This window comes from Dermochelys coriacea, chromosome 8 (assembly GCF_009764565.3).
Source record: "Dermochelys coriacea isolate rDerCor1 chromosome 8, rDerCor1.pri.v4, whole genome shotgun sequence".
NCBI classification, from domain to species: domain Eukaryota; kingdom Metazoa; phylum Chordata; order Testudines; family Dermochelyidae; genus Dermochelys; species Dermochelys coriacea.
The window spans coordinates 90,414,456-90,438,603 of NC_050075.1; the positions used below are offsets into that span (position 1 = coordinate 90,414,456).

The 24,148-nt window shown below is 41.8% G+C and overlaps 1 protein-coding gene across 3 annotated transcripts in view; it reads left to right on the forward strand.

Moving 5' to 3' along the window:
- The window catches only part of JAK1 (Janus kinase 1), a 110,205-nt gene that overhangs the window by 84,107 nt on the left and 1,950 nt on the right, over positions 1-24,148 (forward strand). For all 3 annotated transcript variants that reach the window (XM_038415024.1, XM_038415025.2, XM_038415026.2), the window contains 15 exons: positions 760-883; positions 4,119-4,308; positions 9,224-9,330; positions 11,800-11,946; positions 12,705-12,792; positions 13,362-13,489; positions 14,063-14,198; positions 14,627-14,778; positions 18,613-18,763; positions 19,655-19,749; positions 20,307-20,499; positions 21,179-21,303; positions 22,212-22,384; positions 22,990-23,107; positions 23,627-23,737. In XM_038415024.1, the coding sequence (XP_038270952.1) occupies positions 760-883; positions 4,119-4,308; positions 9,224-9,330; positions 11,800-11,946; positions 12,705-12,792; positions 13,362-13,489; positions 14,063-14,198; positions 14,627-14,778; positions 18,613-18,763; positions 19,655-19,749; positions 20,307-20,499; positions 21,179-21,303; positions 22,212-22,384; positions 22,990-23,107; positions 23,627-23,737 (2,038 nt within the window). The remainder of the gene's footprint in view (positions 1-759; positions 884-4,118; positions 4,309-9,223; positions 9,331-11,799; positions 11,947-12,704; positions 12,793-13,361; positions 13,490-14,062; positions 14,199-14,626; positions 14,779-18,612; positions 18,764-19,654; positions 19,750-20,306; positions 20,500-21,178; positions 21,304-22,211; positions 22,385-22,989; positions 23,108-23,626; positions 23,738-24,148) is intronic.

Genomic DNA, 24,148 nt, shown 5'->3' on the forward strand with positions numbered 1-24,148 from the left:
AGGAATCCTGACTTCCTTTCCAAACTAACCACTTCTTCCTGGGTTCTACTTTTAGCTTTGCCACTGACTACTTGGAGTAACTGGGTACTGATTCTCTGGACCTCATTTTAGTCATCTGTAAAATGAAAATGTTTACTTATCTCATAGGAGCAGGTGAAGGCTTAGTTCATTAATGTCTATAGAGCACTTTGGCAGGGTCTGCTCTAGAGTTGAACTATTGCTAATTGAACTGTACTAGTTTAACAAATGGTGAAGTGTGTCAGCCCCAGCCAAGAAATCTTTGTATGCAAATACAAAAAGTGGTGGTATTTTCATTTTTATTGCCATTGAAGGAATTCTCATTTCTTCCTTTGTTTTTTCCTTGTGTTCCCAGTCATAAAGCATATTTTTATTTTAGATTAAAAATAGTGTCCACAAGAGACTGTAGTGTGTGCCCGTCACTTGTAATAAGCTACAACTACTTATGAAAACATAATGGCAACTGTTCCTGCAGTCAGGCATAGTTCTTCAAAATTCGAAGGTGCAACAAACAGAAAATAAAGCTATTACATGCATACAGTTCTGGAAGCTTGTTAACAAATTAAGGTGTGTATACATGCACATAGTATAAAGTATGTTTTAATAGTGTAAGTGCTTGTATAATGCAGTTGCTCATTCTTGTTCTAAAGTGTAGATTTCAAGAGGACGTTCGATTAAAATAGCTTTGAAATGTAACTGCTCATTTGCCCATTATACTCATTCTTGTGTTAACTGTTTCAGCACAGAGTATGCCATCAACAAATTGAGACAAGAAGGGAATGAGGAGGGGATGTACGTGCTGAGGTGGAGCTGTACAGACTTTAATCACATCCTCATGACAGTGACATGTTCTGAAATCTCACAGGTATGTTGGGACACATCACTAAATGAAGTTACAAGCATCACACACGGTGTTGGAGTCGGGTAAAGGCTATAAACTCCTCATGATCCATATACATGTAATTCGGTAGCTTAGTGCATGTGATCCTGTCTGACTCTAACAGCTGGCCCCAATAGCCACAACAGCCTACTTACTCATAGGGTAAATCTCCATGAGTACCTGAACCAGTCTGACAGGGATACCACAGTTTATGCAGAATTCTCACTGGGACTCCATGCAGGAGGGCATGTGAGTGACAGATCCAGAATGATGCTTTTGTTGGATGAAATATATGCTCAAAGATCTGCAGAAGGAAGAGTGACTGTCAGAGTTCCTCACTCTATCCAAAATGTTTCTTTAGGTGGTTTTCTGGACAAGTGATAGAGACAATAGATGAGGATTGTTTGCCTGGATCTATATGAGGCATTGGACAAGGCATCATACAGGAAATTAACAATGTACAGTATTTTGGAAGAAGTGACAGAATGATAAACTGGATAGAAAATTGGTTGTAGACAAATGTTGGGAAGTCAGACAGTCACTTATTAAGTGGGTCCTTCAAGGGTCATTGCTGAGCTTATTTCTTTAAGGTTAGAATTTGGCCCCAAGCTATGCATGTACAATTTCCACTGACTTCAGTGGTAATTGCGTGGATGGATCTGAAAGCAGAATTGGTCCAGAGTTGTTAAAATTAACTACAGAAAGGAATGGTACTATATGTAGGAGATGATGGTGCTCAGATGCTGCAGTGATTAGGACCATGTAAGTAAGTGGCTGGATGGACCACTTAGAAGAACCAAACTAGGAGGTACTTTCCAAAACTACTCAAGAATTTGAGCCATGCAGGGAATTGGGAGGAAAATGGCAAATGGAATTCCACAATATAAAATAACTAAGTGTGGTACATATGGGGGATTGAATGGGACAAGCAAATATACATACAGTGCCCTCTTCTGCAGGGTTTATCTTCAGATGGGAATAAGGAAAGCTGCAGCAGAGGCCACACCCATAGGTAACAGAAATAGCAAAAACTAATGGGGTGTAGGAAAGGTAAGGACATCAGTGAGTAACACTTGAAAGTAGGACTGCAGGATATAATAAGTGCAAGGAAGGTAAAATTATGTAAAATTCCCACAACAGTTTTACATTCCACAACAAACACTTTGTCCAAACCATAGAAACAGCCATGGGTATAAGGATGGCTCCCCAATATGCCAACCCCATGGCTTACCTTGAAGGAGAATTTCTGGACACATGCACCATGAAACCAGTTATATACCTGAGACACATTGAGGATATTTTCATCCTCTGGACAGACAAGCTAAACTCCCTTAGATTTCCACCATAACTTCAACAATCACCACCCATCCATTAAACTCTCTAGAACACTCCCACACTAGCAGCACCTTCCTGAACACCATGATCAGCTTCAAGAATAGAAACCTATAGACAGCTATATACAAGAAACCCAAAGATCACCACACCTACTTTCACAGGGCCAATAACCACCCCAAAACATACCAAGAAATCTGTTATCTTCAGCCAGGCATTCAGATACCTCAGAATGTGTTCTGAGGAGAAAGTCTGGGATATACACTTTAACACACTTAAAGCTGCCTTCACCAAACAAGGACACCAGAGAAATAGATCGCATCATGGATACCCCAAATACAGAGAGAACCTTCTTCAATACAAAAATAAAACCCTCTTCAACCGAACACCCCTAGTCATCATCTACCATTCCTCACTGAAACCCGTACAGGGTATCATCAAACAATTACAACCCATACTCAGTGGGGATCACATCCTGAAAGAAATCTTTCCTGACCCTTCTCTTCTGGCCTTCAAACAACCCCCCAACATCTCCAAGCTCATCATCAGAGGCAAGGTCCCCACAGACCAGGACACACCAACTCAAAGCAGCACTAGACTTTCGCCAGAACAACAGATGCAAAACCCGTAGATGTATGTCTAGTGCTGCAATGATGAACACTCCACACCTTTCAAGATGCATGAGTCCTACATGTGCCAATAACACCATGTGGTGTATCTCATCCAGTGCATTAAATGCCCCAATAACAACTATGTGGGTGAAACCAGACAATAACTTTGCTCTCAAATGAACTCAGAGAGAAAAATGATAAAAGACAAAAACACCATATCACCTGTGGGTGAACACATTTTACAAAACAATCACTCTATATCTGACCTCTCAGTCCCCATCCTTAAATGAAACCTGTGCAACACCTGCAAAAAATGAGCCTCGGAGCTTAAATTCATAACTTTGATGGACACAAAAAGTCATGGACTGAATAGAAATACTGGATTTATGCTTATTACAACAGTCTATAATCTCCTACCATTCTCCCCACCCCCCCTCTCCACCCCCCGCTTTCCTGGCCCTGAAGAAGAGCTCTGTGTAAGCGTGAAAGCTTGTCTCTCTCACCAACAGAAAAAGATAAATATATTACCTCACCCACCTTGTCTCTCTAATATCATGGGACCAACATGGCTACAACACTACGTATAGCTTTTGTATAGCAGCACATTTTACAGAAGTGGATGATCATTATTTCCCTTGTACAGATGAGGAAGTTGAGGCACTATGTGAAGTTTGTCTTGGAAAACTAGGAGAACCTTATTGCGAATGTACAAATACTGTAGAGACTTAAAGAAAAATCACACCAAGAGAACTAGTATGTAGCAGTTCAGGCTAAAAGATGAGGGGGTAAAATTTCAAAGCCAGAGGTCGTAGGTACGTACATTTGAAAATGTACTCCCAGGATATGGACTGCAACTGGAAAACTTATTCAGGTTTGAGGTCTAAATGGGCTTTTTCACTCAGCATCTGGAACAGTCTATCCTGCATTATAGCAAGTCGAACCATCATTTGTGCATTTAAAGTTATTTTAGGAAAGATTTATATTTTGAGACATAAGTCCAAATTCTGCAGCCCTTAATTGACACTATTAGGAATTTTACTCCATTAAGGACGGGGAAATTGGCCCCAGAATATTTTTCATATATGCCACTTTAAAAGCAGAGGTTTTAAGTTGGTATGGGTAGATTTATGGTGCTAAATTGATCCCTGGTTTAATTTCACTGGATTCTTTGGGCTCTCATCAGGGATGAATTTGGCCCCAGATGTGCTTGTCAGCTCCTGTGACCTATTGTTTCATTTTTCTGATTAACATTTTGCCTTTTTTTTTTTCTAAAATAGCAAAGGTTAAATGAGTCGATCCAGTACAAGAACTTCCAGATCGAGGTGACAAAAGACGGTTGCTTCCTTCATGGCTCAAATAAGTTTTTCCCATCTTTAAAAGAACTGATGGATCACTTGAAGGGACAGACCCTTAGAACGGACAACATAAGCTTTACACTGAAGAGATGCTGCCAGCCAAAACCAAAAGGTAGCAACTCTCTCTTCAGACTTTGTTCTAGAGAAGCTGAAGGCATTTCTTATCACAGAGGGACTTTGCATTTTGTTCTGTTTTTAAATTAATTTTTGACAGATTTAAAAATAAATTTAAAAATGTCCTACTTGTTTCAGTGGGGAAAAGCCATTTTAAAAAAAAAAAAAAAAAGACTAAATACTTCATAGTACTGCAAGTACGATGAACAAATTATTTTTTGAGAACTGTGTGATCTCAGCATAGGATGCTCAAGGGCTGTTGCTAATGCTAGCATAATTTGTGCACAGTTTTAAAAGTAAGTAGCACATTGCCTTCAGCATGTAAATAACCAGCCCTGTAGTATCAACAGTAGATGACTAATTTTAGTATAGCTCTTAGAGGTTTTAAAAAAAAAATCTCACACATGAGTCATAATGAGTCATGTGTTTAAATATCTCTTAATATTGTAAAATGTAAGCAGTAATCATTTACTGGCTTCCCCCACCCCCAACAAAAGACACAGGCACCAAGCAGGGGTGCTGCCATCCGCTGTGTTCTTTGTTCTACCAAAGAAAGCGTGGTAGGGCGGAATGTCACGTTATAACCTTTTGTTTAAATATCACTTGCTCTTGAGATCAAGTGTTTAATAATAAATAATAAAAATAATTAAAAGAGAGAAACAAAGGGGTTGATTCTGAAGCCATTACTCAGGTAGAACACACTTTGAAGTCATTTGGAATTTTGTCTGAGCAAGGACTTCAGACTCTGCTTTAAAATTGGTTATGGGAGTAGAACGGAACTTTGTGCAGTGTGTTGTGAATTTCATTAAAGTCACTTTATAAAAAGTGTACAAATTACTTGTTGCTGAACTTTATGAAAGAGGAAGGATGTGGTGTAGTCCTGTTGATCAGATAATGGTTTCCTGTTAGAATAAGGGGAATAACTGAGATAAAGTAGCTACCTTTTTAGTTTGTGAAAACTTTAGAGAAATATAATTTGTACATCTGAGAGGCATGTTGCACTGCTTATGCAACAGTGTTGACAGTGCTTCAGAAACTAAAGCAGGGGTGGCCAGCCTGAGAAGGAGTCAGAATTTACCAATGTACTTTGCCAAAGAGCCTCAGTAATACATCAGCAGCTCCCTTCCCCGCCCTGCTCACAGCGCCTCACGCCCACCAGCAGTCCTATTGATCAGCACGTCCCCCTCCCTCCCCACACCTCCCAATCAGCTGTTTTGTGACATGCCGGAGGCTCTGGGGGGAGGAGCAAGGGCATGGAGGCTATGGGGAGGGCACAGGAAGGGGTGGAGTGGGGGCAGGGCCTGTGCAGAGCCAGAAGTTGAGCAGTGAGCACCCCCTGGCACATTGGAAAGTTGGCACCTGTAGCTCCAGTCCCAGAGTCAGTGCCTATACAAGGAGCCACATATTCACTTCTGAAGAGATGCATGTGGCTCCGGAGCCACAGGTTGGCTACCCCTGAACTAAAGTAACAATAATAATTGTCTGGAGCACTGAGGGATTAATGCAATTACATTTTAAACAGCCTACATTCTTGAGATACTTTCTGCAGTTGTAGTAATTATAATATTATAGGAGGGTAAACTTGTATCTCCTGCTCACCCAAAACCCCACTGAATTCATCAGAGTTGCATCTGTTTACGTGAATGTAAATTTGGCTTTGGACCTTGGTGGGATCTCTTGTTGCCAATGAGGCAAGGTCCCGAAGATTCACTGTTCTCCCTCTCCCCTTCCAGTTTGCCTTTTTAAAAATAATGAAAAAAAAAACAAACTTAGGTTTGTAAAGAAATTTTGGTGTGAAATGAAAAGAATTTTTCAGTCTTAGGTCTGTATAACCTTCCTAAAGTATTGTAAGTATGCAGAGTCATAATCTGACCTTGAGAGACATGTTCTACTCCCTGTAATGGCAAGGAGAAAAGACACACATACATCTGAAGCCCATATGGGCTTTTGTACTTGCATACCTTTAACTAACTGCTTCTGTAGCGCACAAGACAACCAAATATGTATGTACAACTTACGGATCAGATTGTAGATATTCTCTGTACAGCTACACAAGGGAGGGTGAGGTTGCACTGAGCCTTTATTCTGAGCCCCTCCACCCACTTCCAAGGTGAAGTGACAGTTTTTGCACTTTGGGCACTGGGACTGCTAGCACCCCCTGAATTGCAAGCCATTCTGATTGGAGAGGAGAAGGGCTTTCTTACCATCTCCATACAGGCCAGCTGATCTGGCTGCCCTCAGAATGGTGTGCAGGTTATACCCACTTGATGGGTGGCCCAGAGGTCATGCAGGGAGCACCAGCAAATCCTGTGTACATTGCTTTCCAGCGCTCTGCTTGAGGCATTGTGGAATTGCAATAACCCCAATGCAGGCCAGTGCTTAACAGGCACATTTGTGTCCTGTATATTTTTTAGTGCTGTAAGTACTGGCAGTTTTTAACCTCAGCTGTGCAGAACACACTGCCATCCACAGCCTCAGAAACAACTCTGACATCATAATCAAAAAGGCTGACAAATGAGGTGCTGTTATCATGAATAGGTCGGAATATGAACAAGAGGCTACTAGGCAGCTCTCCGACACCACTTTGTACAAGCCATTACCCTCTGATCCCACTGAGGGTTACCAAAAGAAACTACAGCATTTGCTCAAGAAACTCCCTGAAAAAGCACAAGAACAAATCCGCACAGACACACCCCTGGAACCCCGACCTGGGGTACTCTATCTGCTACCCAAGATCCATAAACCTGGAAATCCTGGACGCCCCATCATCTCAAGCATTGGCACCCTGACAGCAGGATTGTCTGGCTATGTAGACTCCTTCCTCAGGCTGTACGTTACCAGCAGTCCCAGCTATCTTCGAGATACCACTGACTTCCTGAGGAAACTACAGTCCATCTGTGATCTTCCTAAAAACACCATCCTAGCCACTATGGATGTAGAAGCCCTCTGCACCAACATTTCACACAAAGATGGACTACAAGCCGTCAGGAACAGTATCCCCGATAATGTCATGGCTAACCTGGTGGCTGAACTTTGTGACTTTGTCCTCACCCATAACTATTTCACATTAGGGGACAATGTATACCTTCAAATCAGCGGCACTGCGATGGGTACCCGCATGGCCCCACAGTATGCCAACCTTTTTATGGCTGACTTAGAACAATGCTTCCTCAGCTCTCGTCCCCTAATGCCCCTACTCTACTTGTGCTACATTGATGACATCTTCATCATCTGGACCCATGGAAAAGAAGCCCTTGAGGAATTCCACCATGATTGCAACAATTTCCATCCCACCATCAACCTTAGCCTGGACCAGTCCACACAAGAGATCCACTTCCTGGACACTACGGTGCTAATAAGCAATGGTCACATAAATACCACCCTATATCGGAAACCTACTGACCGCTGTTCCTACCTACATGCCTCTAGCTTTCATCCAGACCACACCACACAATCCATTGTCTACAGCCAAGCTCTACGATATAACTGCATTTGCTCCAACCCCTCAGACAGAAACAAACACCTACAAGATCTCTATCATGCATTCCTACAACTACAATACCCACCTGCTGAAGTGAAGAAACAGATTGACAGAGCCAGAAGAGTACCCAGAAGTCACCTACTACAGGACAGGCCCAACAAAGAAAATAACAGAATGCCACTAGCCATCACCTTCAGCCCCCAACTAAAACCTCTCCAACGCATCATCAAGGACCTACAACCTATCCTGAAGGATGACCCATCACTCTCACAGATCTTGGGAGACAGACCAGTCCTTGCTTACAGACAGCCCCCCAACCTGAAGCAAATACTCACCAGCAACCACACACCACACAACAGAACCACTAACCCAGGAAACATATCCTTGCAACAAAGCCCATTGCCAACTGTGTCCACATATCTATTCAGGGGACACCATCATAGGGCCTAATCACATCAGCCACACTGTCAGAGGCTCGTTCACCTGCGCATCTACCAATGTGATACATGCCATCATGTGCCAGCAGTGCCCCTCTGCCATGTACATTGGTCAAACTGGACAGTCTCTACGTAAAAGAATAAATGGACACAAATCAGGCTATCCTTCAACAAAAAAACTTCAAAAACGGACTCCAGCGAGAGACTGCGGAATTGGAATTAATTTGCAAACTGGATACAATTAACTTAGGCTTGAATAGAGACTGGGAGTGGATGGGTCATTACACAAAGTAAAACTATATCCCCATGTTATTTCTTCCCCCCACCCCACCCCCCACTGTTCCTCAGATGTTCTTGTTAACTGCTGGAAATGGCCCACCTTGATTATCACCATAAAAGGTTTTCCTCCTCCCCCTCCCCCGCTCCTGCTGGTAATAGCTCAGTAAGTGATTACTCTCCTTACAGTGTGTATGATAAAACCCATTGTTTCATGTTCTCTGTATGTGTGTGTGTGTGTGTGTGTATATATATAAATCTCCCCACTGTATTTTCCACCGAATGCATCAGATGAAGTGAGCTGTAGCTCACGAAAGCTTATGCTCAAATAAATTTGTTAGTCTCTAAGGTGCCACAAGTACTCCTTTTCTTTTTGTGAATACAGACTAACACGGCTGCTACTCTGAAACTTGGCAATTTTTGTGGTGCTGTACAGAGCAACACTAGCTAATGTTACAATGGGAAGATTAAAAAATGGGTGTTTTTTATTGGATTCTCTTCCAAGTGATAGTTAGATGCTAGGAGAAGTTACCTGACCAGATAATCACATTTTAAGATTTTTCCCTAAAAGTATCTGGGAATATTAGCTTGCAGTTAGTGTATGGAAGATAAAACTCCATTATTGGATGAACTACTAGAAGTAAGGAATTGCTAATTTATGATTAAAAAAAATCAACTACAGCAAAGTGTGTTTTCTCTCTTTTCTGTCCATCCTCCAGAAATCTCTAACTTGTTAGTGGCAACAAAGAAAGGCCAGGAATGGCATCCGATTTGCCCTCTAGGTCAACTGAGTTTTCATCGAATCCTTAAAGAAGAAGTTAAGCAGGTAAGTAGCTGCTGAATATCAATTTGCTTTGCTGATCCTTTCAGTCGCCTAGTATAACCAAACAAGAACGAACAGCCTTCATGCCTAGGGAAATAACATGAAATCTCAACAATGATAGTCTCCCCTCCCCCAAAAGAGACTTTAAAAAAATCATTATTAGTTTAAAAGAGCTATTAAGCCACCCAATGTGAACTCAAGTGTTTTAGCAATGATGGGTGATATGCACTTGCATAGCAGGAAGGAAGTACCTCATGTACATGTTTTTCCATCAGGAAGGAAAAACATTTCCTAGACTGGTTTTGGGAATCTTAATTTTATTACCTATACACCCTAACCCACTTTGTTTTGTAAAGGTCTTATATTTTTAAAGGCTTGATTCAGTAGAGAAAAACTGTACTGAAGACTTGAGATCTTGCCCAGTAGGATACAAGGAACCTAAGTGATTTAGGAGCTTAAGTACCATTTTCAGAAGTGACCTAGGGATTTAGGAGCATACGTCTGTCTGAAAGTCAATGGGATTTAGGTGACTATAAAGCTATGTCTATACTACCAAAAAAACCCTGCAGCAGCAAGTGTCAGAGCTTAGGTCAACAAATACAGTAACTCCTTGCTTAATGTTGTAGTTATGGTCCTGAAAAATGCTACTTGAAGTGAAACGATGTTAAGCGAATCCAATTTCCCCATAAGAATTAATGTAAATAGCAGGAGTTAGGTTCCAGGGAAAGTTTTTTTGCCAGACAAAAGACTATATTTTATATATATACACACACACATACACGGTATAAGTTTTAAACAAATAATTTAATACTGTACACAGCAATGATGATTGTAAAGCTTGGTTGAGGTGGTGAAGTCAGAGGGCGGAAGAGGGTGGGATATTTCCCAGGGAATGCCTTACTGCTAAATGATGAACTAGCACTCAGCTGAGCCCTCAAGATTTTACACATTGCTAATAGAAAAGGAGTACTTGTGGCACCTTAGAGACTAACAAATTTATTTGAGCATAAGCTTTCGTGAGCTCACGAAAGTTTATGCTCAAATAAATTAGTCTCTAAGGTGCCACAAGTACTCCTTTTCTTTTTGCGAATACAGACTAACACGGCTGCTACTCTGAAACCTGTCACATTGTTAATGTAGCCTCACACTCTACAAGGCAGCACGAATGGAGGGAGGGGAGACAGCATGGCAGAGAGAGACTGAGACACACACCCTATGTGCGAGAGAGACAGAGGCGCATTGCCCCTTTAAGTACACTGATGCCACTCTAAGTACATTGCGTTTTTAAGTAGATCAGCAAGTTGAGACAGCAGCTCCTGCCAGCAAACTCCCTCTGTCCTAAGCCCTGTGTGTCGTCCCCCCACCCCCGGCCCCCACTGCTCTGTGAGATGGGGGGCAGGAGCAGGGGACATGCTGACATTAGTTCCACTCTTCTCTTTCTCCCCCTCCCCCCCCATGCACAGCAAGCAGGAAGCTCCTGGGAGTAGCTCCAAGGCAGAGGGCAAGAGCAGCACAGGGCAGTGGGGGGAGGGATAGCTGAACTGCCTGGCAATTGATAGCCTGCAGGGTGGCTGCCGCACAGGGAACTTGGGGGAGCTGATGGGGGGCTGCCGGTCCACCCTGGTTCCAAGCCCCCACCAACTAGCTTCAACGGGCTGCTGTTCCTGCAAGCAGTGGACAAAGCAGACAGCTGCCAAACAATGTTATAAGGGAGCGTAGCGCAACTTTAAATGAGCATGTTCCCTAATTGATCAGCAATGTAACAACATTAAAAAGTGAGGAGTTACTGTAGCAGTGTAGTTGTTCCTGCCTGGGTTCCAGCTGGAGAAGGAACATCTGCAGTGCTGTTTGTAGCCATATATTTGGGCTCACGGTGTTTGCACTCTGTTGACCTGGGCTCTGAGACTCACTTCTTTATATATATAGGTTAATAATCAGCACATACATACTTTCTTCCTGCAAAAGAACCAAGGAGAATCCTCTGTTAATTTGAGGGGAAATGTCATTTGTTTTTTCTAATATCTCTGACAGGGAGTTCCATTGAAATACTACTTGCTGTAATTTTTTGGTAACACTTTAAAGTAACACATCAATGTCATCCTGTTGTAAATAAGAGGCCAGTCATCATTAATTCATTTGACATTCATTCTAATAATATTAAATCATGCTGGACTTGTTTGGGATTAATGTAACTCTACTATCTGACATCCTATTAATACTAAATGAGTTCAGCATGATAAAAAATACCATTTTCAGAGAATACCAAAAGGAGAAATAATGAGCTGGCACTTACTGTAAAATGTTACTAGTTTCTCTTTGGTGACAGATTGCTGATGGTGAAATCTGAAAATTACTAAAGCAAGTGGAATAGGGAATTCTGAGTGGTTGCAAGGACTGGTATTAAGTATTTTTGTAGCTCTACACCTGTTTGATGCCTTGGTTTGAAAATGCCGGTTATACATTATGTTTCAGGATGAACACCTTGGAAGAGGAACAAGAACACAGATTTACTCTGGGATTCTTAATTATAAGGAAGATGAGACTGAAGGGTACCAGGATGAAAAAGAAAAGAAAGTCCTCCTCAAAGTCTTGGACCCCAGTCATAGAGACATTTCTTTGGCAAGTTCTTTCCCTTTTCAGTTCATAGTCTACAAACAAGTAGCCAATGCCATCTTATTCATGTTCAGATGTTCATTATTTAAACATTAGTTTTCATACAAAACTGAGGAAGTTGAAAAGTTAAGGCTAGCATTTTGCATGCAAGATGCTACCTAACGTTCCCTGGCCATACTCATGCACCTGACAAGATCAATCTAACTTAGTCAGGAGTCAGTTTTTTCAGATGAGTCACAAATCCAGGCCCTGATCCCACATGCAAGTAACTTCTGAAGTCAGCAGGCCCCGAGTTCAGTGGGCTATACACAAGAATAACTACTAGATTATGCCCTGGTCCTGCATGCAGTAGGCTTGGAGTCAGGATGCTAGAGTCTATCAGCACCTCTGACACTGATTCACCGTATAGCCGCATGTAAGTCACTTAACCTCTCTGTGCCTCAGTTTACTCCTTGTGAAGAGGAGCTGCTACTATACAGGAGGATGGCGAGGCTTAATGTTGATAAGATGCTTTGAAAACCTTGGCTAAAGAGTTGGCACGGTTTATAAAGTTTAAACAACAGCACTTCTACTGCACCTTCGCTGCAGTGGTGTTTATGTAGCACTTTAATGTGTTGTTGATCCTGCATGTTACAGGAGTCACATTGGTCTTTCCTGAACTTTATAATATTGTTATGTCGCATTCAGTTGTTTCCTTACATGCCTTGCTTTAGGATAGCCACTGAAATGCTGGTATTTATTTTTACTATTTCATTTTCTAATAGGCATTTTTTGAGACAGCAAGCATGATGAGGCAAATTTCCCACAAACACATCGTCTTCCTTCACGGGGTCTGTGTCCGCGATGTAGAAAGTGAGTTCATTTAAAATCTGTCAATGTGGCTCTTACGAAGTGAAGACATAAGCTGTTAAGGGAAGGGTAGGTCTTTTTGTTCAGCTCCTAGCACTGACGGGGAGCCTGAGGCACTACTGCAGTACAAATAATAAATAATAATCAAAGTGGTGGTAGAATTGGAATGAGGAGGCTTTCCTTCAGCTGTGTGTCATATCAGAGTTTTCCATCCTAATGACACCTATCTTCAGACAGTGTTTATAAGAATGGTTTCCTTGGGTCAGGAGACCAGGCAAGGTATTGACTTCCCACTCGGAGTTTTGCCTGCCAGTAGAGGTTACCTCCCAGGTCAGGGTTGAGGAGGGGACAAATGCACATACTGTACCTATTATGTGGCCAGTGGAACACTTTATTAATCTGGATCCTTCACAAGCAGTGAATTCACTTCTGATTTAAAGCATTAGTACAGACTAATGTGGTGTGGGGCAGATGCTCCAAAAATGTAGCTCTCCACGAAAGACCCAGTTATGCCCTTTGGATTATTTCAGACATAATACTGTTGCTACATACTGAAGGCTCTATTTTTGTAGATATCATGGTTGAAGAGTTTGTTGAATTTGGGCCACTGGATCTTTTTATGCACCGGAAAAGTGATGTTCTCACAACTCCTTGGAAATTCAAAGTAGCCAAACAGCTGGCAAGTGCATTAAGCTACTTGGTAAGTAGACAGCATGCTAGTGGGGAAAAGTACTGCCTGTAGGGTTTTTTTGGTTTAAATCGCAAAATTAGTGTGCAATAGCTGCCAGCGAAATTCCTTTTTCTGGGTATTGTTTAATAGAACACACAGGAACATCTGTGGTCAGGGGTGGGGTGGAAGTCAGACCTCCTTGTTGTTTTTATTATATTATTTCAAATAATGTCCAAGGCTCCTAGAGTAGCAGATGGGTGCCTATTTAATGTCAAAACAAATACAGTGCCCATTTCTGCCATTGTATGACCTCAGGCAAGTCACTTAATGCCCCTGTCCTTCATTTACATCCCTTATGAAAGAGGGATGATGATTCTTGCCCATTTTTATATAGTGCATTGAGATCTGTGGGTGAAAGTGGCATATAAGTGTGCAGTTCCCCCACCCTCTCCCCTCCCCTCTTGCTCCAGGAGCATTTCTCCCAAGCTACTTTTTGGAGCTCATCCTGGATACTTTACATCTCTCTCTTGAGCTATGTAAGCAAAGGTATTTGCATAGCATGGCTGAATTATTGTATTTATTGTAACCTTCTTTTGAATACAGGAGGATAAAGAGTTAGTACATGGAAATGTGTGCACGAAAAATATTCTATTAGCAAGAGAGGGAATTGACCATGAATATGGTCCTTTCATTAAACTGAGTGACCCAGGAATTCCAATAACAGTGCTATCCAGACAAGGTACCGTATAAAACCAGATTATTCATTTTACTGTGGTTGGGAAGGAAGAGAGAAAATGTTGTTTTACCCGATAGTTCCTTCCGGTTCACAGCCTGGTATCTCTCTCTTCCATTCTGTACAGTTTTGAGTTATAGTTTTGTGGATACACATAATAAAGCGGTATGTTGCTTACATTCGGTGTTTGTTGTATTTGGTTACCTTTGTCATTCTGTGCACGTGCACACACTAGATGTAAAAAAGCAACAATGGGCTTAATGAGCTAATATAAGAGGAACCCCAGTTTTATGAAGGGCTCAGGGCACAGTTGATACTTGTAACTAGTTATTTGTTAAATTGCTGTAGTGCAATAGAATGCTGAATAACTTGGCAGTTTTTCTAGCCCTTAGTTGATATTAACTCCAGATCATGTAAACTGTCTTTTATCTAAGAATGTGTCGAACGAATCCCTTGGATTGCACCTGAATGTGTTGAAGATTCAAAAAATTTAAGTGTTGCAGCAGACAAGTGGAGTTTTGGCACAACACTGTGGGAAATCTGCTATAATGGAGAAGCACCTCTGAAAGATAAGACATTAGCAGAGGTAAAAGTCTGTTTCATAAGTCTTACCTTGCTGTGTGAAATGCATCTTCTTTGGCACTTATTGTTTCCATACTAGAGTTGATAGTAGTTTAATATTTTCTGTTCAACCAGCTATTTAAATCCCTTGTGAAAATTCAGTACAGGTGGGTTTGCTAAGGAGGATGCTGCTGCTTAGAATACTGCAGGTCTGAACTAGAAATTGGGCTTTGCCTGACAACAAAGATAAATAACTAATGCTTGACTACTGACCCTGTATCAGCTTTTTGAGGGTGGGATTTCTTAACCCAGTAATAAGCGATTAGTGCTAATGCAGGAGCTTTTGAGGTACCTGCACCAAAGGGTTACACATATGACATTTAAATCACACTATTTATCCCAAAGCACTTGACAAATAAGACAAAGATTGAATGAAATTTAGTTACCTCTGGAGGGCAAGATCCAGCCAGCACACTGAATGAGCAGGAGAGAAGGGCATCTAGCCAGCACCAGCAGAGCAAAGTACAGCACTGACAGTGCCAGATGGAAAGCCCTCCCTCCATTTTGATTTTCACAGGTTTCATTTATTTGCTAACTGTTCCCTTACGCCACTCCCAAGACACTCACACACACACACACAAAAAAAGACCAATAGACTGTCACCTCTGTGTCTGGATGTTATTGGACTAACTCAGCTTATTTTCTGACTAGATGACTACAGTTCTTAGCTCTTAGAATCACTGACTCTCCCATTAATTAACAGACAGCCCCCTTATTACTCCTAGCCATTCATCCGTGCAATCAGAGCGCTTCCAATAACACAGGCTTCCTGTAGTCTGAAACATTCACAGAGGTAGACAGGATTCCCTTCCCAAAACAATGCCATGCTGGGCTCTCTTAAGACCATAAGAATGGCCATACTGGGTCAGACCAAAGGTCCATCCAGCCCAGTATCCTGTCTACCTACAGTGGCCAATGCCAGGTGCCCCAGACGGAGTGAACCTAACAGGTAATAATCAAGTGATCTCTCTCCTGCCGTCCATCTCCATCCTCTGACAAACAGAGGCTAGGGACACCATTCCTTTACCCATCTTGGCTAATAGCCATTAATAGACTTAACCTCCATGAATTTTTCCAGTTCTCTTTTAAACCCTGTTATAGTCCTAGCCTTCACAACCTCCTCAGACAAGGAGTTCCACAGGTTGACTGTCCGCGGAGTGAAGAACTTCCTTTTATTTGTTTTAAACCTGCCCCATTAATTTCATTTGGTGGCCCCTAGTTCTTATATTATGGGAACAAGTAAATAACTTTTCCTTACTCACTTTCTCCTCACCACACATGATTTTAAAGCCCTCTTTCATATCCCCCCTTAGTCTCCTCTTTTCCAAGCTGAAAAGTCCTAGCCTCTTTAATCTCTCTTCATATGGGACTCATTCCAAACCCCTAATCATTTTAGTTGCCCTTTCTGAACCTTTTCTAAAGCCAGTATATCTTTTTTGAGATGAGGGGAGCACCATCCGTACGCAGTATTCAAGATGTGGGCGTACCATGGATTTATATAAGGGCAATAAAATATTCTGCGTCTTATTCTCTATCCCTTTTTTAATGATTCCTAACATCCCGCTTGCTTTTTTGACTGCCGCTGCACACTGCGTGGACGTCTTCAGAGAACTATCCACGATGACTCCAAGATTTTTCTCCTGATTAGTTGTAGCTACATTAGCCCCCATCATATTGTATGTATAGTTGGGGTTATTTTTTTCCAATGTGCATTACTTCACATTTATCCACGTTAAATTTCATTTGCCATTTTGTTGCCCAATCACTTAGTTTTGTGAGATCTTTTTGAAGTTCTTCACGGTCTGCTTTGATCTTAACTATCTTGAGCAGTTTAGTAGCACTTGCAAACTTTGCCACTCACTGTTTACCCCTTCTCCAGATCATTTATGAATAGGATTGGTGCTAGGACTGACCCTTGGGGAACACCACTAGTTACCCCTCTCCATTCTGAAAATTTACCATTTATTCCTACCCTTTGTTCCCTGTCTTTTAACCAGTTCTCAATCCATGAAAGGATCTTCCCTCTTATCCCATGACAACTTAATTCACATAAGAGCCTTTGGTGAGGGACCTTGTCAAAGGCTTTCTGGAAATCTAAGTACACTATGTTCACTGGATCCCCCTTGTCTACATGTTTGTTGACCCCCCTCAAAGAACTCTAATAGATTAGTAAGACATGATCTCTCTTTACAGAAACCATGTTGACTTTTGCCCAACAATTTATGTTCTTCTAAGTGTCTGACAATTTTATTCTTTAGTTGAAACAATAGTAATTTGCCCGGTACTGATGTTAGCCTTACTGGTCTGTAATTGCCAAGATCACTTCTAGAGCCCTTCTTAAATATTTGCGTTACATTAGCTATCTTCCAGTCATTGGGTACAGTAACTGATTTAAAGGACAGGTTACAAATCATAGTTAATAGTTCCGCAATGTCACATTTGAGTTCTTTCAGAATTCTTGGTGAATGCTATTTGGTCCCGGTGACATGTTACTGTTAAGTTTCTCAATTAATTCCAAAACCTCCTCTAGCGTCACTTCAATCTGTGACAATTCCTCAGATTTGTCACCTACAAAAGATGACTCAGGTTTGGGAATCTCCTAACATCCTCAGCCATGAAGACTGAAGCAAAGAATTAATTTAGTTTCTCTGCGATGAATTTATCGACTTTAAGTGCTCCTTTTGTATCTCGATCATCCAGGGCCCCCACAGGTTGTTTAGCAGGCTTCCTGCTTCTGATGTATTTAAAAAATATTTTGTTATTACCTTTTGAGTTTTTGGCTAGCTGTTCTTCAAACTCCTTTTTGGCTTTTCTTATTACATTTTTACATTTAATTTGGCAGTGTTTATGCTCCTCTCTATTTACCTCACTAGGATTTGACTTCCACTTTTTAAAAGATGCTGTTTTATCTCTCACTGCTTCTTTTACATGGTTTTTAAGCCACAGTGGCTTTTCCTTAGTTATTTCATCGCATCCTCTCTTTCATGCTGGGATTTCTCCTTTCTTTCTTCCATCCTCCCCCAGTGCCTGGCTGACCCACTCCCTACTTCCTTTCCCCATTCCTCCCTGTCAGATGTTAAGACCTGTCGCACCCTCTGCTCTGCCCCCTTTCTCTCCTGCAAGCCTGGGACTCCCACATCCTTCTCTGTTGCACTAATATTCTTTAATCAAACCAAAGCCATGTTCTCCCTCAACACTGCTGGGATCCCTGCAGCTAAGATTCCATTTGGGATTCTTCTCCCTTGAAGTTCTGCTCTTCCAAATAAGAGGCTCTTCAGTTCCTAGCCTGCACAACAACTACTAAACTGTTCAAGGAACATATCTGGGTCCCTTAGCCACTGCCTGAGAGGAACAGGTAGCTCAGCAGAAGAGCTGAGCTACTGAAAGGAATTTGCTACCCTGACAACAGCGGGTTCCACCATCCTCCTTCCCCCTCCTTAAAATGTGCCTTCTAACCAATACATCATGGGGGCAGCAAATCCTTAAGTTCCTAGACAACGCATTTTGTGAGGGATGCAGTGGCAAAAAGATGTCTTTTCCAAAAGAAGATATACACCAAACCCTTCTCAGAAATGGCTGCTCTGAGCTATCCCAGACTATACAGAAGCTAGTCTCCCCTTGAAGGAGACACCTGTGCAGTGTTTCTGGTGAAAAGGAACTGTTTTGTGGAAGCTGGGGTGGGAGAAAGATCAAAGTCAGATTTATAATGGAAAGTGTTTTACGATAGCCGTGGAGATAAAGTATGCGTCTGTAATATAAGGTCTACAATCCATGCTGGGTTTTCTGTCTTGTCTTACAGAAGGAGAGGTTCTATGAAGGGCACTTCATGTTGGTAACACCATCCTGCAAGGAACTAGCTGATCTGATGAAGCAGTGTATGCACTATGATCCCAATCAGAGACCATTTTTCAGAGCAATTATGAGAGACATCAATAAAGTGGAAGAACAAAGTAAGAAATGATTTTGCTTGTTAGTTTGCTATTAAAGGAAGGTTGATTTATTTAGCTAAGTTGGATACTTTAGTGTAACTTCATGTACTAGCAAAGATTTACCATGACAACACATACTGGTAGCAGAAATTCTATGTGTAATACTATTGAGGGGGTGAGTTTTATACTGTTGAAACAATGGGAATAAAACATGTTTGTGGGTATGTGGAAAGACTACGTAATTTCTATGTTGCATGTGGGTTAAGTCAAGGTGAGCTGAAAGAATTGCAGCCAGTTTTGATATTGTGTATGTCAAGCTATGTGGGCCCAATATGGCTAGAGTCATTTGGGAATCTTAATCAGGGCACAGATGTAAGTATCGAAAACTGTGGATCTGATCCAGGTTGCTAAAGGGCATTATGTTTTCAAAGGAAACTTGACATTACTTTGGACTTCTCTGCCCCCAATACTGAATAAGCTACTTACTTAGTCCTTATTCTGTTAATTAGCACTTTTCGTGTTCCAAGTGCTCTGTCAGACACTAAACAACTAATCCTTATTTCATCTCTGGAAGGGAGATGTGGGACTACCCAAAATACTCATCCCCTTCTGTAGATGGGGCAACTAAGTCTAAATCTGAATCTTGGAGAAGAACTCACAAGGACCCAGCAGCTTAGCAGAGCTAGGCATTGAGACAAGCAGCAGAGCAGGAGGTGGGCAAACAATCAGTGAGGGGAGGGAGGAATCTTCTAGCATTCAGCAAGGAGGAGGAGGGGCTCAAGGGAAGAAGTGTCCACTGTGAGCAGGGATAGACATGAGTCAGGAGCTCTGGACATGAGTAAAATCTAAGGAATAAGGGGACTCTGGGACCCTGGCTAACTTGGACTGTGTTGATGCTGTTTTCCATGTCAGATCCTGATATTATCTCTGAGAAGAAGCCTTTCGCAGAGGTCGATCCCACTCTCTTTGAAAAACGATTTTTGAAAAGAATCCGAGATTTGGGGGAGGTAAGTAGAGTGGCGTGTTTAGGCTGTGACATCAAGAAGCAGACATATGACTGAGCCTTCTCTCACTGACACTGCTCCCTGGCAGCATGGCTCCTTTTGGCACCCCTGGTGCCTGCCAACCAAGGAATTCTCCCAGTTCTCCTCCCAGCAGAGGAGTCTTTGTGGAAGAAGAGGTGGTATGCACTTTTAAGCAAATTGCTTGTAGGGCTACTGGAGGAGTGGGGAAGGGGATGATTTACAGGTGCCTCCACTGCACAGAGACAGGGATAGCGCGAGTACAGGCGTCTAGGCTAACCCCTTCAGGATAAAAAGGACCAAGCCAAACATGAAAGGTGCACTCCACACACTGATTTGGGGCAAAATATAGCCCAGGGTGATCAGAATTCACTGGTAATATGTTACCCAGAGGAGCAGCATCACCGGTCTGTCTCTTTTTTATATACCCTTTCTGTAGCATGATGAGAAAAACTGAATTGTAAATGCCTGAAGTATTGCACTGAGCATTATCTGGCTAGTGATCACAGTTCAAAATGGTTTCCTTTTTTCTTTTAAATTAGGGTCACTTTGGCAAAGTTGAACTCTGCAGGTATGATCCAGAAGGTGATAATACAGGAGAGCAGGTGGCAGTAAAGTCCCTGAAACCTGAGAGTGGTGGAAATCATATTGCTGATCTGAAGAAAGAAATCGAAATCTTGAGGAATCTTTATCACGAAAACATTGTGAAATACAAGGGAATTTGCATAGAAGATGGTAAATTTTCAAGTAGAAGATTAAAAAATAAGATTTTTCCTTCTAAGGTTCAGCATAAAGATTTACTCTGGATATGAATTTAGATTTTTTTCTTCTTGGTGTAGGAGTTAAAATCTCTCTGAAGTTTCTCCCCTTCCCTTTTTATGTACTCAAAACTTTAAAGTGGCCACACTGGCTGCCCCCTCATGAGAAATGTGTGTGTAGACAATTAACTATGGCTCAATTACAATCCCATGGAAAATAGAGTGTTTAGTAAGGAAGCACAGACAAAATCATAACTATTCCTCATATCAAAGCAATTGTGGTGCCCAATGTTACTGAGGTCATATTTACATTAAATCCTTTGCATGGCTCTGTCTCATTAAACATGTCTGTATTCTTCAGCTGTCACCATGATCGCTATTTTAAAAAGTCAGTATTTGTTGGGAGCCACAGTTATTTGCCTTGTGAAGTAGGGTCTCTGTCTTCTTATACATGCATACAGCACCCAACCATGGGTGTTGCTGACACTGACTGGAGCCTTGGGGGCAATACAGCCATGAATATAAATACTTCCAAGTATAGGAAAAAAACCCAGTATGTTAGATGCCACTAAGGTGGTAACTGTTGAGCAAGCTTGGGAGGATGAATGTTGGGAGTTAAAGCTGTAGTGAAATGAGCATTCTTACTATGTTTGCAGGAGGAAGTGGGATTAAACTCATAATGGAGTTTCTTCCTTCTGGGAGCCTAAAGGAATATCTCCCACGAAATAAGAGCAAAATCACTCTGAAACATCAGCTAAGATACGCAGTTCAGATCTGCAAGGTAAGCTTGGAAATTGAGTCTTTCAGCAGCACAAATGTCTGTTTAATTTGTAAGTACTTGAAAAGGGGGAAAGGGGAGTAATGTACATGGACAGGGTCCCTGCTCCTAGGGGGTTTGCATTACTTATGTCTCTTACCACGTGTCCAGCAGCTGAAACATAAAGGGGATAGCGTAATTATCAGTGTGGAGAGCCGCTGCGGCGTGAGCTCATGGAAAATGAGTGGTTTTGAAGGAAGGAGGCAAGGGTGGTTGGCACACAGAAAAGCCGGCGGCAGCTCCAGCAAAGAGGATGGGAGTGAAAAGTTGCTAAGCGTAGACATGGCAGGACAAAAGGGAGCATTCAGGAGGACATGGACAGAGGTCAGAGGAGCTGTAAACAAGAGTCAAGCAGTAGGCAAGAGGAGAGCTGTGCTGGATCTCAGAAGCTAGGACAAGGAGTGTGCACTTGATACAGAAAATGAGGGAGCAAGTGGAATGATGTGGTCACAACAGCAGGAGTGGAAGAGTGTGTTAGGAATGTGAGGAGGGGAGGTGACAGCCAGGTGAGTGTGGGAGAATGGTGGAGTAGGCTGGGGGATTAGATACCATTTTAAATGTATCTAAATTTGAAATCAGTGGGTCATTGGGGAATAGATGCTGGAAAGACAGCTAGCTGTGAGACTGACCAGAGGCCAGAAAAGCAAATCAGGCCCCCAAGGGCAGAGTTTAGAAGGAGGAGCAGCTGAGGACAGACTGACAAAACAGAGGAGAGGGGAGAAAGAAGAGCCATCAGTAGAGATGATGAAGGTGTGAATAATGAGTGAGGTAGAAGAGAAGCTGGGGAGCTGATTTATGAAAGGAGGTGGGGAAAGCAACATGGACCTGAACACTCGGGGCGTTAATGTAACCGGCTTTTTCTCCCTCTTCAGGGAATGGATTATTTGGGCTCTCGTCAGTATGTTCACCGGGATTTAGCAGCAAGAAATGTCCTTGTTGAAAGTGAGAACAGAGTGAAGATTGGGGACTTTGGCCTCACCAAAGTAATTGAAACCAATAAGGAGTACTACACAGTCAAAGACGATCTCGACAGTCCTGTGTTTTGGTAATGGACTACTACAATTCAGCTTCATTAAATAGTCTGTGTAATGTAGTCATTTAACCAGCTCCAGGAGACTAACGCTTTCTGGAACTGTTTTTCTGTTTCAATAAGTCACGTTTTCCAAAGTTAAGTAAACCACACACACAAATTCCATATTGCCATCCACCCCTCTTATTTTGAATGATTACACTTTATATTTCTTTTTAAGATCTTATTTGGCTTATATGCCAGAAGCTGGGAGTGGGCAACGGGCTGGATCACGTGATGATTACCTGTTCTGTTCACTCCATCTGAAGCATCTGGCATTGGCCATTGTTGGAAGACAGAATACTGGGCTGCATAAGGGTTTTTACCTGGATGGTATATTTTGATTGCTTGTGTAGCAGCTCAAGCCTTGTGGCAAGAGAGAGGAGCTCAGAGTGTGTGTGTGTATAATTCCTTTTATATACTCACATGTTCCTGTATTCCACACAAATGACACCATAGACAACTTATTTTAAATGCATGCGGGTTAAGCCATCAATTTTACCTTTTACAACAGGAGTGTATGTATTGAGTGATTTGTGAAGCACTTACTGAAATTTAACAGAGCCATGTTACATCCGTAGGTATGCTCCAGAATGTCTGCTTCAGAGCAAGTTTTACATTGCTTCAGATGTCTGGTCATTTGGAGTGACGCTATATGAACTACTGACATACTGTGATTCAGAGTCTAGTCCAATGGCGGTGAGTTGTGAAAGGAAATGTTAGTTCAACATCAGCGACTGAATTTTAATTCAACACTAATTCTGCTCATAAATATCTTTTGCAAAATAGCAACTTGAGCTTTGTTGAAAAAGACACATCTGAATCATTGCCTTATAGCTTACTCAAAATCAGTGAAGAGGTACAATGAATTTATCTAGCTTATGGAAACAAAAGGTCTGGAGTGCTCTTTTCAAACATGGTCTCTTGCATCTGGATGCTCAAACCATCAGTAAACATTTTTGCTTAAGAACAAATTTGAGTATCTACATGTGGGTGTTAAGTGTCTCATTAAGGAAGCCATGTTTAAAAAATTGTGCTTCTTGTACTCTCATGATGGGATGGGAAAGAAATGAGAATACTGCATGCTATGGTATGAATACGGGTTTATAATTACTCTTCATTTTGAGATTAAGTATTTCTCATGTCAAGTTTCACTGTTATGATTTCATTTGGCAAGAATCGTAAATAAATGTTCCACATGGCTTTTACTTGTTACAGGAGTTTTTGAAAATGATTGGCCCAACTCAAGGCCAGATGACAGTAACGCGGCTTGTACGTGTATTAGGAGAAGGAAAACGCTTGCCTCGGCCACCAAACTCCCCAGAAGAGGTATAAACTAGATTGATAGCCAAATGTATACAAGCAAACTTTTCTTCTCAAGTTTTCTAAAGCATTATGTTTAAAAAAATTTTCCTAATGAGATTCCAAAGTCTGACACCTCCACAGAAACAAAAATCTCTGAGTCCCATATAATTCGTTCTATCGTCCTTTGATTTCTGAAGTATAGAGCTGGTGCATGTGTACCACACTGAGGCTGTGTTCATATAGACACCCCATTCACCAGAGGCCTCTACCACTTGTGCTAAAGGACAGCTCCTTTTCCTTTTAAGGCACTGGTGATTAGTTCCTGAGCCAACTCCCACTGAAGTCCTTTGGATGCTTCCTATTGATTTTAGTGGGAGGTGGATCAGGCTGTAAGTATCCTTAGATAAAGGTGGTAGTGGTGTTTCTACCTATTCT